At 43.3% G+C, this 15,094-nt stretch overlaps 1 protein-coding gene across 1 annotated transcript in view; it reads left to right on the top strand.

Moving 5' to 3' along the window:
* The window catches only part of PSTPIP2 (proline-serine-threonine phosphatase interacting protein 2), a 71,331-nt gene that overhangs the window by 54,628 nt on the left and 1,609 nt on the right, over positions 1 to 15,094 (top strand). The window contains exons 7-15 of the mRNA XM_054723603.1: positions 2,761 to 2,823; positions 4,247 to 4,345; positions 5,165 to 5,210; positions 6,269 to 6,348; positions 8,791 to 8,889; positions 10,077 to 10,173; positions 10,282 to 10,363; positions 11,708 to 11,742; positions 12,871 to 12,928. Coding sequence (XP_054579578.1) covers positions 2,761 to 2,823; positions 4,247 to 4,345; positions 5,165 to 5,210; positions 6,269 to 6,348; positions 8,791 to 8,889; positions 10,077 to 10,173; positions 10,282 to 10,363; positions 11,708 to 11,742; positions 12,871 to 12,920 — 651 coding nt within the window. The 3' untranslated portion in view covers positions 12,921 to 12,928. The remainder of the gene's footprint in view (positions 1 to 2,760; positions 2,824 to 4,246; positions 4,346 to 5,164; positions 5,211 to 6,268; positions 6,349 to 8,790; positions 8,890 to 10,076; positions 10,174 to 10,281; positions 10,364 to 11,707; positions 11,743 to 12,870; positions 12,929 to 15,094) is intronic.

The raw sequence follows: 15,094 nt of genomic DNA, 5'->3' as shown, positions 1-15,094 counted from the left end.
AGTGGTGAGCATGGCCAGAGAGACTGAGGTAGCATAGTAATCATGGTAAAGTGTGATGAACCTTAAATGGTAGGGGAGGTCAAGGCCACCTGAATGTACAGAGGGAACACCTCATCTAATGTATGGGGCTTGGGAGGCCTCCTGAGGAAGTGACCTTGAATCTAAAACCAGCAGAGTGAAAGGCAATATAGGTGAGGGTGGTAAGAGATGAGGCTCTCACCCCTGGTGGTTGGCAGGTAAGGTGGGGTCTTAGGAGCTATTCTCAGGAGTATTGATGTTTTAGGGTACTGAGGTTCCTTGCCCAGCCCAGAATGTCCTAAGCCTGACAGGCAGCACATGGTAAGCTACTCTCTCCCCTGGTACCCACATCATTTTACCATATCAGCTGAGATGGGAATGACCATGGCAGAGTTTTGTCCTGCCTATTTAGAGAGCAGTCTCCGAGGAAAAGAACCTCCTTGGTTACAGAGAGTGATGCTTCCAGTTTTCAGAATACAGTCTGAGTGGGGTAGACAAACAGATCACTAAGTAGTTATTTCCAAAAATGGCCAGGGTCATTTGGGCCATTTATAAATCTCTCTTCCTTTTCCCCTCCCGCTTACTTCTCCCCACCCTATAACAGGGATGATTGTGTTTTTGCACTACTTTGTGTTATTACACTTGGCCTGAGCAGAAAGTCTGAGTCCTCAAAGAAGCGCTTCCCCAAGGAGACCCGAAAGAGAACCGGGGTCACCCTTTAAGTGAACCATGGACATGAGGACACTTAAATCAAGGTGGTACAGCAGACAGAGCAGGACTTGGTGTCACCGAGTAGCCTTGAGCAAAGGTCACCAATGGTGTGAGCTCTGGGACCCAGGGTTACACCTGTCAGGTGAGAGAGTAGATTGTGCTCTCTAGGATCCTACTGATGTACAAATACCAGGAATCCTTGAAGGCAGAGAGAGGAATGATGTGAAGTGAAAAGGTTTGGCTCATAGAACTTCGTAGCCACCTGAGAGGTGCTTGAAGCAGGTGTTATGTAGAACTTTGGCATAAGGAGGCCTGGCTTGGGCCATAAACTATAAAATAGTCGCAGCTTCCAAACTGGAAGAATGACAGTGTGTATATTCGGACTAGAAAGGATCATGGAATAGACCAACATTGCTAATTGATCTGCTCCATGGAGCCAGGGAAAACCAAGAACCGTTATCAAATAAACCCAGCTCCTCCTCTTGGCAAATACACATAGGGGCTAATGTGAACCACACAGCTCCATGCCTGCAATGGTAAGGATCTGCCCACAAGTCCTCCATGTGGGGATCATGTTGGAGCCCTGTCTGTTCTCTCTGTCTGTTGTATCTTCACCATTAGCAGGTGCATAGCTACTTCTGGTCCCTCCCTTTCAGAGAAGATGATGCCTCAGTTCTCTGAGGTCCTCTTGGGGTCCCCCCAAGGGAAGTTCATGTATTCTACAAAGCTCATATTTGAAGTGAGATATTCTCTCCAGATATCTTGAAAATCTGTATTTGTGTGTTATGGTAACAGAGAACAACTTAATATTGCAGGAAAGAAACCACATTCAAGTTTAATTTTCAATATTATTTTGCATTATATCATCTCGCACAAGAGCAATGTCATAGCTCATTTTGAATGATTGCATCTCTTGATCTTCTATCTTCCCAATTGCTTTTATAGAGCTACCATAGGGATGATGGTAGTTTAGGGTCATGATTAGGAACAAGGGCACAAGAGTCAGGTTTCTGGGCTCAAATCTCAACTCTACTTGCTGAGTGTTAACCTTTGGTAAATTAATCCACCTCAATTTACTGTCAAGAAAATGGGAATAAGAATATTAGGTTGTTGTGATGCATGAAAACTGCTTATCACATAATGCTTGATAAATTGGAGGGACTCATGTCTGAGGTACATTTTTATTATTAGCTGCATTACTCTGACTAATAAATGTATTAATGTCACAGCCACAATAAAGAAATTGCTCCCAAGTAAATGCAACAGAGTAGTTTACCTTTCCTGGATAAGATGGAGTGAAGAATAGGACAACAGCCTGATTGTTGTAGCTCAGTGGTTGAGCATCGACCTATGAACCAGGAGGCCATGGTTCGATTCCTGATCAGGGCACATGCCCTGGTTGCTGACTCAATCCCCAGTTGGGGGTATGCAAGAGGCAGCCGATCGATGATTCTCTCTCATCAATGTTTCTCTCTCCCTCTCTGAAACCAATAAAAATATATATTAAAAAAAAAAAGAGTGGGAGAACAGCTTCTTTTAGCTGTCCCACAAACATTTCTCCCCTTCATCCTGTCCAGGCTCCTTGCTGGGTAAGGGTGTGTCATTGATGAATGCCACAGAAGTGAATGTTTATGTCTCTAATTTAACTGTGCCAATATAAGCTTACAGAAAAAAGACCCCTTTTAAAATATAAATGGCACTTTAACAAAAGTTTAAAAAGTCCTTTTTGACACCAAAGTTTCTTGATCTCAGAGTTGCTGAAGAGACTGTTCTAAGGTGATCAATGTTTCTCAATGGTGGCTGCCCAAGTTCAAAGATGGACCCCCTCCATTAATCAGCCATAGGACCTTGGGCAACTTGTTCAACCTTTTTGCTGCAGTTTCCTGACTTGTGAAATAATAAATAGTATATCTACCTTGTGGGTTGTGTGAGGACTCAATGAGATAATCCATCTTGAACACATCCCTCAAGATAAGATGGTATTAACAATAATTTCTGTTTTTATTAATAGTGCTTGTGTTCTCTTCACAGACAGAGCTTATAATGGATGCTATCCACAAACAAAGGAGTGTACAATTCAAGAAAACCATGGATGTGAGTTTCATTTTATTGCCTTTTCCTGAAATCCTGTGCTGTGTATGAGCATAGTCCTACTCAAATAGCATTTCAATAATGTTATTTGTTAATGCAATGACTCTTTTAGTGATTTCACTTTTTTTCTTTTTAAAGCCTTGGAAAAATTGAGGATGAAACTAGATAGTAGGAACACAATTATTATCTTTCTAGTAACCTGAGAAAGTATAGTAAGCTAATTTAAATATTTTAGGCCAAGACACAAAATTATATATACCACTAGTGCCCCGGTGCGTGGATTCGTGCACATTGAAAGGAAATTAATTAGAAGGGGGCCAGCGGGGCAGGACTGGAAGAGACAGGCTGGACATCCCTGGATCCAGCTTCCCATGGTCCCTCCCTGGCCAGCAGCACCTGGGGCTGGCGCCATGGCTTGAAGGTTGTCTGCGGAGTGAGCGGGGTCCCTCCGGCATGTGGGTTCCCTTAGCCTGGCCTGCGGGGATAGGTCTGAAACTGGCTCTCTGACATCTCCCGAGGGATCCTGGATTGCGAGAGGGCAGTTCTCAGGTGATGCACCCTGGAATCAGGCTCCCTACTCTCTGGTTTCTGGTGCGTCACCAAGAACCGCCACTGCCAAGTCACCGCAGCTCAGCAGCTCCTGTGTTGAGCGTCTGCCCCCTGGTGGTCAGTGCGCATCATACCTATCAGCTGGTTGGGCAGTGGGATGGTTGCTTAGCCTTTTATATATATAGATATGATCCCATTTATCTTGTTGGATTTGAGCTTCCTCCCCTGTGACTATTCTGAATCTTGATTTCTTTTTTTCCAAAATCTTTTTTAAAGCCTCACCTGAAGATATGTCTTCATTGATATTTATTTATTTTTAAAAAATATATTTTTATTGATTCAGAGAGGAAGGGAGAGGGAGAGAGATATAGAAACATCAATGATGAGAGAGAATCATCAATCAGCTGCCTCCTGCACGTCTCCTACTGGGGATCGAACCCACAACCCAGGCATGTGCTCTGACCGGGAATCGAACTGTGACCTTCTGCTTCATGGGTTGATGCTCAATCACTGAGCCACACTGGCCGGGATGGGTTCCATATCTTATAGTTACATAGGTCTTTTTATTTTTCCCATCTGAAATGCCATCTTTTGTTCTGGTCAGTTTTTAACACTCATGCACTTGGTTTGCCACATAAGAGTTTTTCTTTCCTTGCTCAGGCTGCCACTACATACATAATTTGGAAAAGGGCTAGAGAGATGTTTCAGTGATAGACAAGAAAGAGCATCTGCCTTCTGAGCGGCCACGTTCTAGTGGTGATCACAGCCCTGTTCAGGGAACCTTGTATTCCCTGGGCTTGGCAGGCTAGGATGGCTGCTTTTCAGGGTTATGTTCTGCTCACCTATTTTGGTCCTTTTTTGGCTCATAACAACGAAGGCAAAGAAGAACTATGAGCAGAAATGCCGAGACAAAGATGACGCAGAGCAGGCTGTCCACCGAAGTGCCAACCTGGTAAACTCGAAGCAACAAGAAAAGGTACCTGGGAGGGCTGACCACTTGAAAAAGCTGAGATTTATTATCTCAAGCTAAAGCCAATTAATGATCTTAATTAAAAATGGACCTGCTCCTCAAACTTCTGGCAATATCTTCCTTTAGGCTAATTAGGATCATCTGAGCCAGAAAAACCTTTCACATTTTTGGGGTTGTGGAAGAGCTAGAGAAAGGAGGCCATGGGGGAGGGAATGGGGTGATAAGTGGGGGAGGGAGTTTTGATTTTATTTTATTTTTTTCATCTTTCTTCAAAGCTCAACTCATGTATTCTTTTTTTTTTTTTTTTTTTTATATATTTTATTGATTTTTTTAGAGAGGAAGGAAGAGGGATAGAGAGTCAGAAACATTGATCAGCTGCCTCCTGCACACCCCCCACTGGGGATGTGCCCGCAACCAAGGTACATGCCCTTGACCGGAATTGAACCTGGGACCCTTCAGTCTGCAGGCCGACGCTCTATCCACTGAGCCAAACCAGTCAGAGCTCATGTATTCTTTGTAGCCAGGCTGCCTCCTGCTTGGGTGAATTATAAATTTAATTTTATAAAATCTGGATATAAGATTGTCAGTAACCAGAGGGCAGGAGTATGGCTTTAGGAAGATGTAGGGCAAGATGCTTGATGGATGGATATTTTGCAATGGCGAACGATTAGAGGGCAAGTTGAATGATTTGCTCATGAGAGAACCCTAGGTAAGATGTGTACTAGCACTTGTCTCTTTGCAGCCATTGCTTTTAGATCTGTTTTGCCTACAGAATCCTGGCCCAGCATTCCTGATCCCTTGTTCGTTTGCTTTTTGTCCTCCCAGCTTTTTGTGAAACTGGCAACCGCGAAGACAGCCGCAGAAGACTCCGGTGAGGGTGGCTCCCGGGATGGGGGAGGATTGTGGTGGGGTTTACCTTATCCTAAATCTGTCCGAGAAAGGTGGTCTGGTATACCTAACAATGAAGAACATATGGCTATACAATGGGCTTTCAGAAGGGAAAAACAGGAAGGGGGAAAGGAAGGGAAGAAAGGGTAGTGAAACTGAGGAAGTGAATAGCCAGCAGTTTCTGGCCAAGGCTTGCTCAGTCTGGTTGTTGTACATGTCATAGGATGGAGATGGTAGGGGCATGTGGCAGCTGCTTTGTGATCTGGGCTCACTCTGATTTTTTTCTGGAACATCTATTTAAAAAGCCCATTTCAGCCCTGATTAACTCGTACCTGCTATGAAAGAAACAGCCACGTCTGGAAGCCTCGTCATCATTCAAATCTAAGTTCCAAGCTTTTATTTATTTTTTAAAAAAATATATTTTATTGATTTTTTTACAGAGAGGAAGGGAGAGGGATAGAGAGCTAGAAACATCGACCAGCTGCCTCCTGCACACCCCCTACTGGGGATGTGCCTGCAACCAATGTACATGCCCTTGACCGGAATCGAACCTGGGACCCTTCAGTCCACAGACCGGTTTTGGCTAAGTTCCAAACTTTTAATCCCAAGCGTGTCCTGCAGGAAATAAACCTCTCATGACCACGGTCACTTAGGAAGTCTCTAAACCCAAAACTAAAGTAACTCGATGCCCTTTTGGGCTCAAGGTAGATCTCTGCATCTCTCCTTGGATACATTTCCTGAAAATGAAAAGGGGTGGAAACGATTGAGGTGGAATTAGACAAAGAAAACCCTGACCGAGGTTCCCCCGCTGCTCTCACTTCTCCTTCCTTGGGTCATTTCTTGCTAATTGCTTGGTTCAGTGCTTATTTCACAAAGCTGTTATGAGGGTGAGCGATGTGATTATGGCCTTCCAGTGTTCAGAGCTCATGGAGCCTGGTGCGCTCACTGCGAGTTTCATTTGCCATCTGGGATGAGCCCGATGGGTGGGTCTGCGAGCTGCCCTGCCCTTTTCTGAACCCAAGCCCCTCACCTTCCTTGCAGACAAGGCGTATATGCTGCACATCAACACGCTGGACAAGGTCCGAGAGGAGTGGCAGAGCGAGCACATCAAGGCCTGCGAGGTAGCCCAGCCGGACGCTGCTCAGGAAGGGGGCGGGTCTTGCTTCCAGAACTCGGAGAGTCTACTTTTGTAGAAATGTGCCATCCGCTTATTATATCTACCAATTCTGGTAGAATTGCTCGAGGGCAGATTGGAAATCAGAAGATTAAGTGGAGGATGGAAGGAACTGGCATGTTTCCCCCTAAACCTCATTTTTTTCTCTCTTCCCTACTCTGTCCAACCCTGTTCAAGGCCTTCTATGTTCCGTTAGAACAGGCATGAAACAGATGAAGCAATTAATGGTTAATTAATTACTTAGAGACCCTCGCGTGCACTTGGTAAGTGATAAGGAAAATGCAGACAGCAGGTGAGCAGGCTTCAGAATGTTTTAGCCTCCTTTCATCTTTGATTTCACCATTGCCCCCACTTCCTTTTCAGCACATTGTGTTCACAAGAGAAAATCAGACATGACCCACAAACTTCCTCAATTTTCAGTTACCCTCTCTACACATTTTCTTACCAGTGGTTCTCAAAGTGAGGTGCCAAGACCTGTAGCATTAGCATCACCGGGGAACATGTTAGACCAACTCCAGACCTCCTGACTCAGAAACTCTGGAAGTGGGCCCAGTAACCTGTGTTAAGAAGCCCTGCCGATGATTCCGATGCCAATTCAAACTTGAAACCTGCTGACCCACACACACCCCTTCCCTCCTTTTCTCCTGATACAGCCCAGAAGTGGCTGCTCCCGCCACCTGGGCTCAGGATCCCATCCAGCTGCCTGTCCCTGCTGCCTTGTGCACAGCTCCCTTTTATGGGGCTTTCTTCCATCATCATTTACGCAAACTCAGCTCACTCCTGGCTTTAAAACTTAGCAGCGATTGCTTCCCATCTCTACCATCTCCTCTCCTTACAGCCCGGCTTCTTGAAGGAGCTGTCTCCACATCCTCATGGCCCCTGCCCGTCCCAGCCTGCTGTTCCTGGGGTTTGCTCCCTGCCCCTGCCCTCTTGGAGGAACCAGTGATCCCCTTGGTGTGAGGTCCAGTGGCCTGCTTCTAATGTTCCGTTAGCACAGGCATGAAACAGAGGAATCAATTAATGGTTAAGTAATTACTTAGAGAGCCTCGCATGCACTTGGTATGTGATAAGGAAAATACAGGAAACGTTGCAGTTTCTAATCTTAGTTGACCTGTCTTGACCATCTGATACTGTGGGTCACTCTCCCTCTTCTAAAACACTCTTCGTTGTTGTTGTTTGTTTGTTAATCTTCACTCGAGGATATTTTTTTTCCATTGGTTTTTAGAGAGAGTGAAAGAGAGGATGGGAGAGAAAGAGAGAGAGCGTGAGAGAGAGAGAGAAACATCGATGTGAGAGGGACACATGGATTGGTTGTCTCCTGTACTTGCCCTGACCAGGGCCTGGATCAAACCTGCAACCCAGGTATGTGCCCTTGACTGGGAATCAAACTCAAGACCCTTTGGTGGGTGGGCTGATGCTCTAACCACTGAGCACACTGGCCAGGGCTAAAACACCCTTTTTTGCTTTACTTCCTTAACTCCACACTCTCATGGGAAAGTGTGGAGTAAAGCCATTTTTATAAGGTTTGAGAACATGTAAAGCAATGCATATTATAAAAACATGCATGGAAATGATAAAATTTGGGACAGTGGTTATGTCTGGGGAAGGAGGAGGGTGACAGAGATTGGGAAAAGCACACTGGAGCTTTAACAGAATCTGAAGCAAAGTTGGTCAAAATTTTTGACAAAGCTGGGTGGTTGGTACATGGCAATTCATTATACTATCTCTCTACTCTTGTATATGTTTAAAATTCTACATTGTAAAATGTTGTATTCAATATTTTTAAAATATGTGAATATATTACATTCATTGTTGAATAGAATAGCATCCACTTTATAGAATAGCTTGATTTTCCAAAAGTTGTTATTTACATAAAAAACAAACAAACTGCTGTTCCGGCAATAACTTAAAAAACCACAACTTTAGAAGACAAGTGCAAGGACCCCCATGTACTCATCAACTAGCATCAACAGTTATGACCAATTGACCAATCTTGCCAATGGAATTCATTCATTGAGGGGGTGGGTGTGTGGGGGGAGGGGCAAAGTTTTGAACTGAGGCTCTGGCAGGCTGCCTTGGTGGAGATGCCCCTTAGGCAGTTGGAAATGTGAGCTGGAATTCAGGTTAGAACCAGGGTGTCTGGATTCATCATAACTGCATACCTTCAGAATTATACCCCATTCTGTTTGTGTTAATACCATATTGCAATCCATCTGCATTCTTTGCTTGCTGTCAGAGTTTATGAGCTTCCTTGATGGTGAGGGGAGTACCCTAAATGGACAATAAGCTTGCATACTTGAGGGGTGACACTGTTTCTTAAGTCATAGCCAATCTAGACAAATGGCCCCTTTCTCTGCATATGTATTCACATGTGGTTATGTTTCTGTAGGTGTTTGAAGCTCAAGAATATGAACGAATAAACGTCTTTCGGAACGCATTGTGGTTACACGTGAATCAGCTGTCAAAACAGTGTGTCACCAGCGATGAGGTAAGTCAGCGGCATCCATTAGCATGGAAGGAACTGTAGACATTTATTAGTTCACCCTCTCAATTAAAATGCAGAGAGGTTCAGTGACTTATCCAGGGCCACACAGTTGGTTGATAGAAGGACCCAGTTAAGCACCTAGACTGCCTGCCTCTTGGCCTATTTTACAGCTATGACTTTTTCTTTAAGAAATTCAGAGCAGGAGGGCAGAGAAAGGACATCTTAAATACAGTTTAATCTATGGAAGACAGAGATGTTACACCATGAATGTGAGAGTCCCAAGGGTCACTCCAGGACAGCACCAAGTACTAACAGGGGTCCTCAAACTTTTTAAACAGGGGGCCAGTTCACTGTCCCTCAGACCGTTGGAGGGCCGGACTATAGTTTAAAAAAAAAACTATGAACAAATTCCTATGCACACTGCTAAGTCGGCTGCTAAGCAGGACAGGCAGCAGCGGCAAAAACACCCGGCGGGCCGGATAAATGTCTTCGGCGGGCCGCATGTGGCCCACGGGCCGTAGTTTGAGGACCCCTGTAAATAGCAGCTGACTGATGCCCCGGCTAATGGTCACTCCAGGATTTAGGATTTACTTCAAGGCATTGCTGGGCCATTATTCAAGTTCAATTTGTGCACAGTAATCTTCATGAGGAACCTGGATCTCAGAGGGGCCAGAATCAAGTTATCGCAACCTTCTTTGCTAAGAAATAGCCACTCTCAGACGATGCATTCACTTTAGAACAGGTTGAGAAGCGCTAGCAGGGTCGCCTAAGACCATCGGAAAACACAGATATTTACATTACAATTCATAACAGTAGCAAAATTACAGTTATGAAGTAGCAACAAAAATAACTTTATGGTTGGGGGTCACCACAACATGAGGAACTGTATTAAAGGGCCGCGGCAGTAGAAAGGCTGAGAACCACCGCTTTAGAAGAACAATTAAACACAAAGAAAACCTGTAGGATGGAATGGAAGAATTTTTCTCCAAGTAATTGTCTTTGTGTCCCTGTGGTGCATTGGTCTTGGGACTTGGTATCTGTTTACTTTGCCCCATCAGTATTTTTTTTTATTAAATCTTTCCAAAATAAAATTTGGAACTGAGTCAGCCATATATCAAAGCCTCTGTTTTAATAAGCCACATCACAAGTTTTATGGAATCCCTCTTCCTTGATGTATCTCTTTTTGTTAGATGTATGAAGAAGTCCGCAAGAGTTTAGAGATGTGCAGCATCGAGAAGGACATTGAGTACTTTGTGAATCAACGGAAAACTGGACAGACTCCCCCAGGTGAATGGAGTGGCGGGGGTAGGGCTTCATTTCAGCAATTCTCTTGTCATATATTGTTGACAGTGGAAGACGCCTGCCTCTTCATGTTTTGTTTCTTGATGCCTCTAGCACCCATCATGTATGAGAATTACTACTGCCCCCAGAAGAATGCAGCCCCATCAGGAAAGGCTACGGGGATGAACTTAGCAAGGTAATGACCAGCTTCCTTTCACATGAAGAAACATACTTTTAATAGACATATTTTGTCATTAGTGTTCTAAGACATTAGCATGGAAACATAGCTACCATTGCATTTGCTAGATTTTTGGAAATAGCAATTTTAGGGCAAATGTGAAATGGATTTCTCTAGTCATAGCTCAGGGAGGACGATATCATGCCCGAATGTGAATTTTATTATTCATGCATGAGTCCTGTACCTTTCTCATCGCCTGCAGAGAGTAGGAGTCAGCAAACTCTGGCCCTCTGTGAGTCAAATCAGACCTGACTGTTTTGGTAGTGCCTGTGAGTATTTTATGGTTGAAAAAAATTGAAAGAATACTGTCTTGTGACATGAAAATTATATGAAATTCAAATTTCTGTGTTTGTCTATAAAGTTTTTTTTTCTTTTATTTTTCCCATTACCATTTATCCCCCTATACCGTCTTCCACCTCCCCCTCTCCCTCTTAAGTATATAAAGTTTTTATAAAATATGTGCTTATTGATTTTAGAGACAGAGGAAGGGAGAGGGAGAAACATCGATCAGCTGCCTCCTGCATGCAACCAAGCCCCTACTGGGGATCAAGCCCAGCAACCCAGGCATGTGCCCTGAATTGAAGCAGTGACCTCTGGTGCATGAGATGGCATCCAACCACCTGAGCCACACCAGCTAAGGCTATATAAAATTGTATTATAACGTGACCACACTCGTTTGTTTACATTCTGTCTATAGCTGCTTTCCCACTAGAGTTGACTAGAGTTGCAGGAGAAGTGACTGTAGCCAGCAAAGCCTAAATCACTTGACAGAAAAGTTTGCTGCCCCGACATAAAACATCCTGAGAGAAGAGGAACTTTTGTTTTATATACAGTCACTTTGAAGTCTAAGTTGTTGAATTTTCAATACAGTTTTTAAAAAGACAATGGGGTGGTTTTTGTGTGGAGGCGAGGGGGGATGGCATGATCATCATCATTATTCAAAACAGTTCATAGAAATTAGCTCTTCTCATCCTCACAGTGAGGTAGAAGCTGTTTGTACTTCCCATTTCCCACGCGAAGATGCCCGTGTACAAGATCAGGAAGTCTTGCCCACACAGCTGAGACGTTCCTCCTGCCAGTCTGGTTGCGGGGGCAGGGCCCTGTGCGTCTGACCACGGTGCATCCCGCTCCTCAGCATAGCAAAATGTCTGCATCTTGCAGGCCTTTGGCTTCATCAGAACTTTTCTTGCCCCTCTAAAGCAGAAGCCAGATCTGAGGAGAGGGCAAAAAGCTTGTTGTGTGATGTAGAAAACTAGGAAAACAAGAACTTCTCTGAAAGACTTTGGTTTTCTTTTCTTACAGGAGAGGACCTCTCCCGATTCCTAAGAGTTTACCAGGTATGCCAGCAAGAAAGACCTTTGGAAATGCTTGTCAGGGTTTCTTTAAGGTTGAGTAGCTAGAATTGTGAAATAAAGGGAAAGGAGGGAATAATTAGAATAAAATTTCTGAAACAATGAGTCTATATTAGAATCTTACTATAATGCTATGTGTCACACAGTGGAATTAGGTAATTGGTGTCTATTTTATAGCTATCCAAGAGAAGTTAGCTCCTGGAGTGCCAAAAGGAACTTCTTAGAAGGCAGTCTTACTTAAGAGATTATTTTATCTTGGACCATGAGAATGGAAGAGCTGAATTTCCTTTGGATTATACAGAAATATAATTTACAGAGGCATAGCTATCTAAAACCATGTAACTTAATATTGTATATTTTATGCATTGATTGGATTTTTCACTCGTCACTGGTCCCCTCCCCCTCCCCCCCCCCGCAGAACTGTTACCATATCTCTGGGAGGAACATGCATTTTAGCATTTTTTGTTAGTTATATTCTTTGGATAATGAGGAGATCCTTGAGGGTAGGCACTTTTCTTTTTCCTGTACCACTCACAATACCTAACATAGTACTGGGTATATAATAAGTACAGAACAAATATCTATTATTTGAATAAAAGAAAGATATACCTAATTATGTTCAAGGGAATGAGGGGGGAGACAGCTATTGCTGCATGGAGCAGCTTAGCAAAAATGTAGTAACTGGGGAAAACATTAATGAGTAGAGAGATAGTATAATGAATTGCCATGTACCAACCACCCAGCTTTGTCATATTTGGAATACCCATTTCTATGAAATTATATCTTTGAAGAACATAAGGATTTACATTATTTTATTTCTTGTTGTCTTATAATTACATGATAATGTTGGTCTTATTTTTGTCCATATTTGAAGATGACTTTACTGTAGGGGCAGCTAGCTAGTCATGGATGAAAAACGGCAAAATAATAATAATAATAATAGGAATTTCCAGAATATTCTCTGGTTTGTAGTCATGACTACCATTTGTAGGCTTTGTTGCCTTCTTACAAAAGGGCAGTAGAATCTTTGAGTCAAGTACCTTGATTTGACAGGGCTAAGATCCTATGAAAAAAATGTTGGCTTCATGTTGCTCTGTGTTCTGCTCTTTGCAGATGACCCGGATTATTCTTTGGTTGATGACTACAGTTTGATCTACCAGTAACATCAATGGTAAGAGCCATTAATTTTTACGTCATCAAGGTGTATTTAGACTGGTGATAATATTTTTGAAGCCTTTGATGCTTTTTTTTTGTTTTTAATCCTCACCAGAGGATATCTTTTTTCCACTGATTTTTTAGAGAGAGTGTAAGGAAGGGAGAGGAAGAGGTGTGGAGAGAAACATTGATTGGTTTGCCTCCCACACCTGCCTTAGGCTATGCTTTTGGTACATGCCTTTGGCTGGGAATTGACCCCATGATCTTTTGGTTCCTGGGCTGACCCCATGTCCTGCTGAGCCAAACTGGCCAGGGCTGATGCTTCTTTGTAACACCACTGCACGCAAGCAAATTCTTGCGCCAGGCATGCTGGTGGGTGTGGTATTCCTGTAGCGTGACTTCTTTGGATCCACCACTGAAAGGGGACTGGAGACCACTCCATACCTATTTGAATGAGGGTAGTTTCCCTTCATTCATTATTCTACAACCCTTTCTCTTGCTCTCATTAAGCTCTTTTGTGGCTATTACTCATCTACATTGAAATCAATGCTCACAATCAAAACACACGTGATCTTCACCTTTTCGTTCCCCAAAGGGGAAAAATCAAGTAAAAAGAAGTCAATAGAAATAAGGCAAATATTAGTACACTTACCAAACACATAAGGGCATCATCGGGTCACCCTGCACCAGATTACTACTGCTCTGAACCAGCAAACCACAAGGATTCCTAGAGCAGGACTACTAAGTCAATCGTCGCTGCAAAGATGATTCATATTCTTTGGCATTCAAGGGCTTGCAACATGCCCCAAGTCACGTCAGTCTTCACAAATGTTTCGAAATGCCTTCGAAGCCAAAAATAGCAATATTAAATGGAATTTCTCATAAAGTATAATTTTTTCAACCCAATCAGGCATATCTTGGGGTATGACGATATATATGCATATATATGAGCAAAGAAAAGGTCTGAAAGGATATGTTCCCAAACAGGTAATAGTTTTTCTTTTTGTTTGACCATGTGTTTTAATTGGTCTGCAATGAAGATTTATTACTTCTTTAATTAAAAACTGTTTTAAAGAATTGATCTTCTTGCCCTGGCCAGTGTGGCTCAGTTGGTTGAGCGTCATCCCATGCACCAAAAAGTCAGTTCGATTCCCAGTCAGGGCACATGCTCTGATTGTGGGCTTGATCCCCAGTACAAGAGGCAGCCAATGGATGTTTCTCCCTCTGTCCCTCCCTCTTCTCTCCCTCTCCCTTCCTCTTTCTCTAAAATCAATAAAAACATATGAGAAAAAGATTTGACCCTCTTACATATTTTGTCCTTTTATTTATTTATTTTTTTTGGCCAACATAGATTTATTGCTCATCCCCAAAATATACAGTTAACATTGACAGCTTCAAATACTCTTCCTTCTATTTCTCTTGCATATTTCTGATCTTAGTGTGTTCCTGGGAATGATGGGAGAGGCAGGTAGGATGCAGGAAGTCATAATGGAAGTGGAGCAATCTCTCTGCCCCCTTCCTGGTTTTGTGTACAGCACAGTGGTTGGACAGTCATATACTTTACATAGTGTTCTCCCTGATATTTCAAGTACCCACCTGACACTGTACATAGTTATTACAATATTGTTGACTATATTCTCTATGCTGTACTTTACATCCCCAAGTCAGATGATAACGTTTGAATTAAAAAATATGTGTATCAAAAATATAAATACATGTATTATCCTATATAATAAAAGGGTAATATGCAAATTACCAAACAGCAGAACGACCGGTCGCTATGACATGCACTGGTCACCAGGGGGCAGATGCTCAACGCAGGAGCTGTCCCCTGGTGGTCAATGCGCTCCCACAGGGAAGCGCCGCTCAGCCACAAGCTGGGCTGATGGCTGGAGAGTGCAGCAGTGGTGGCGGGAGCCCGCCTCCGTGGCAGCGCTAAGGGTGTCCGACTGCAACTTAGGCCTAAGCCATCAGTCGGAAATCCCCCGAGGGCACCCCTCCCCACCCAGTACACGAATGTCGTGACTGGGCCTCTAGTTTACCATAAACTGATGGATGCTATTATCACATCTCATTTTTCATTTGGAATACCCATTTCTTGCCATGTGTTTTCCTTTATTCATGTTGAGTAAAATCTCAAGGTAGGAACAGGGTGCTGAGGTGAATGGTTAATTCAAATGAC

Source organism: Eptesicus fuscus, chromosome 12, assembly GCF_027574615.1.
Source record: "Eptesicus fuscus isolate TK198812 chromosome 12, DD_ASM_mEF_20220401, whole genome shotgun sequence".
NCBI classification, from domain to species: Eukaryota; Metazoa; Chordata; class Mammalia; order Chiroptera; family Vespertilionidae; genus Eptesicus; species Eptesicus fuscus.
The sequence above is the reverse complement of the archived record's forward strand: the minus strand, read 5'-3'. Positions and strand labels throughout refer to the sequence as shown.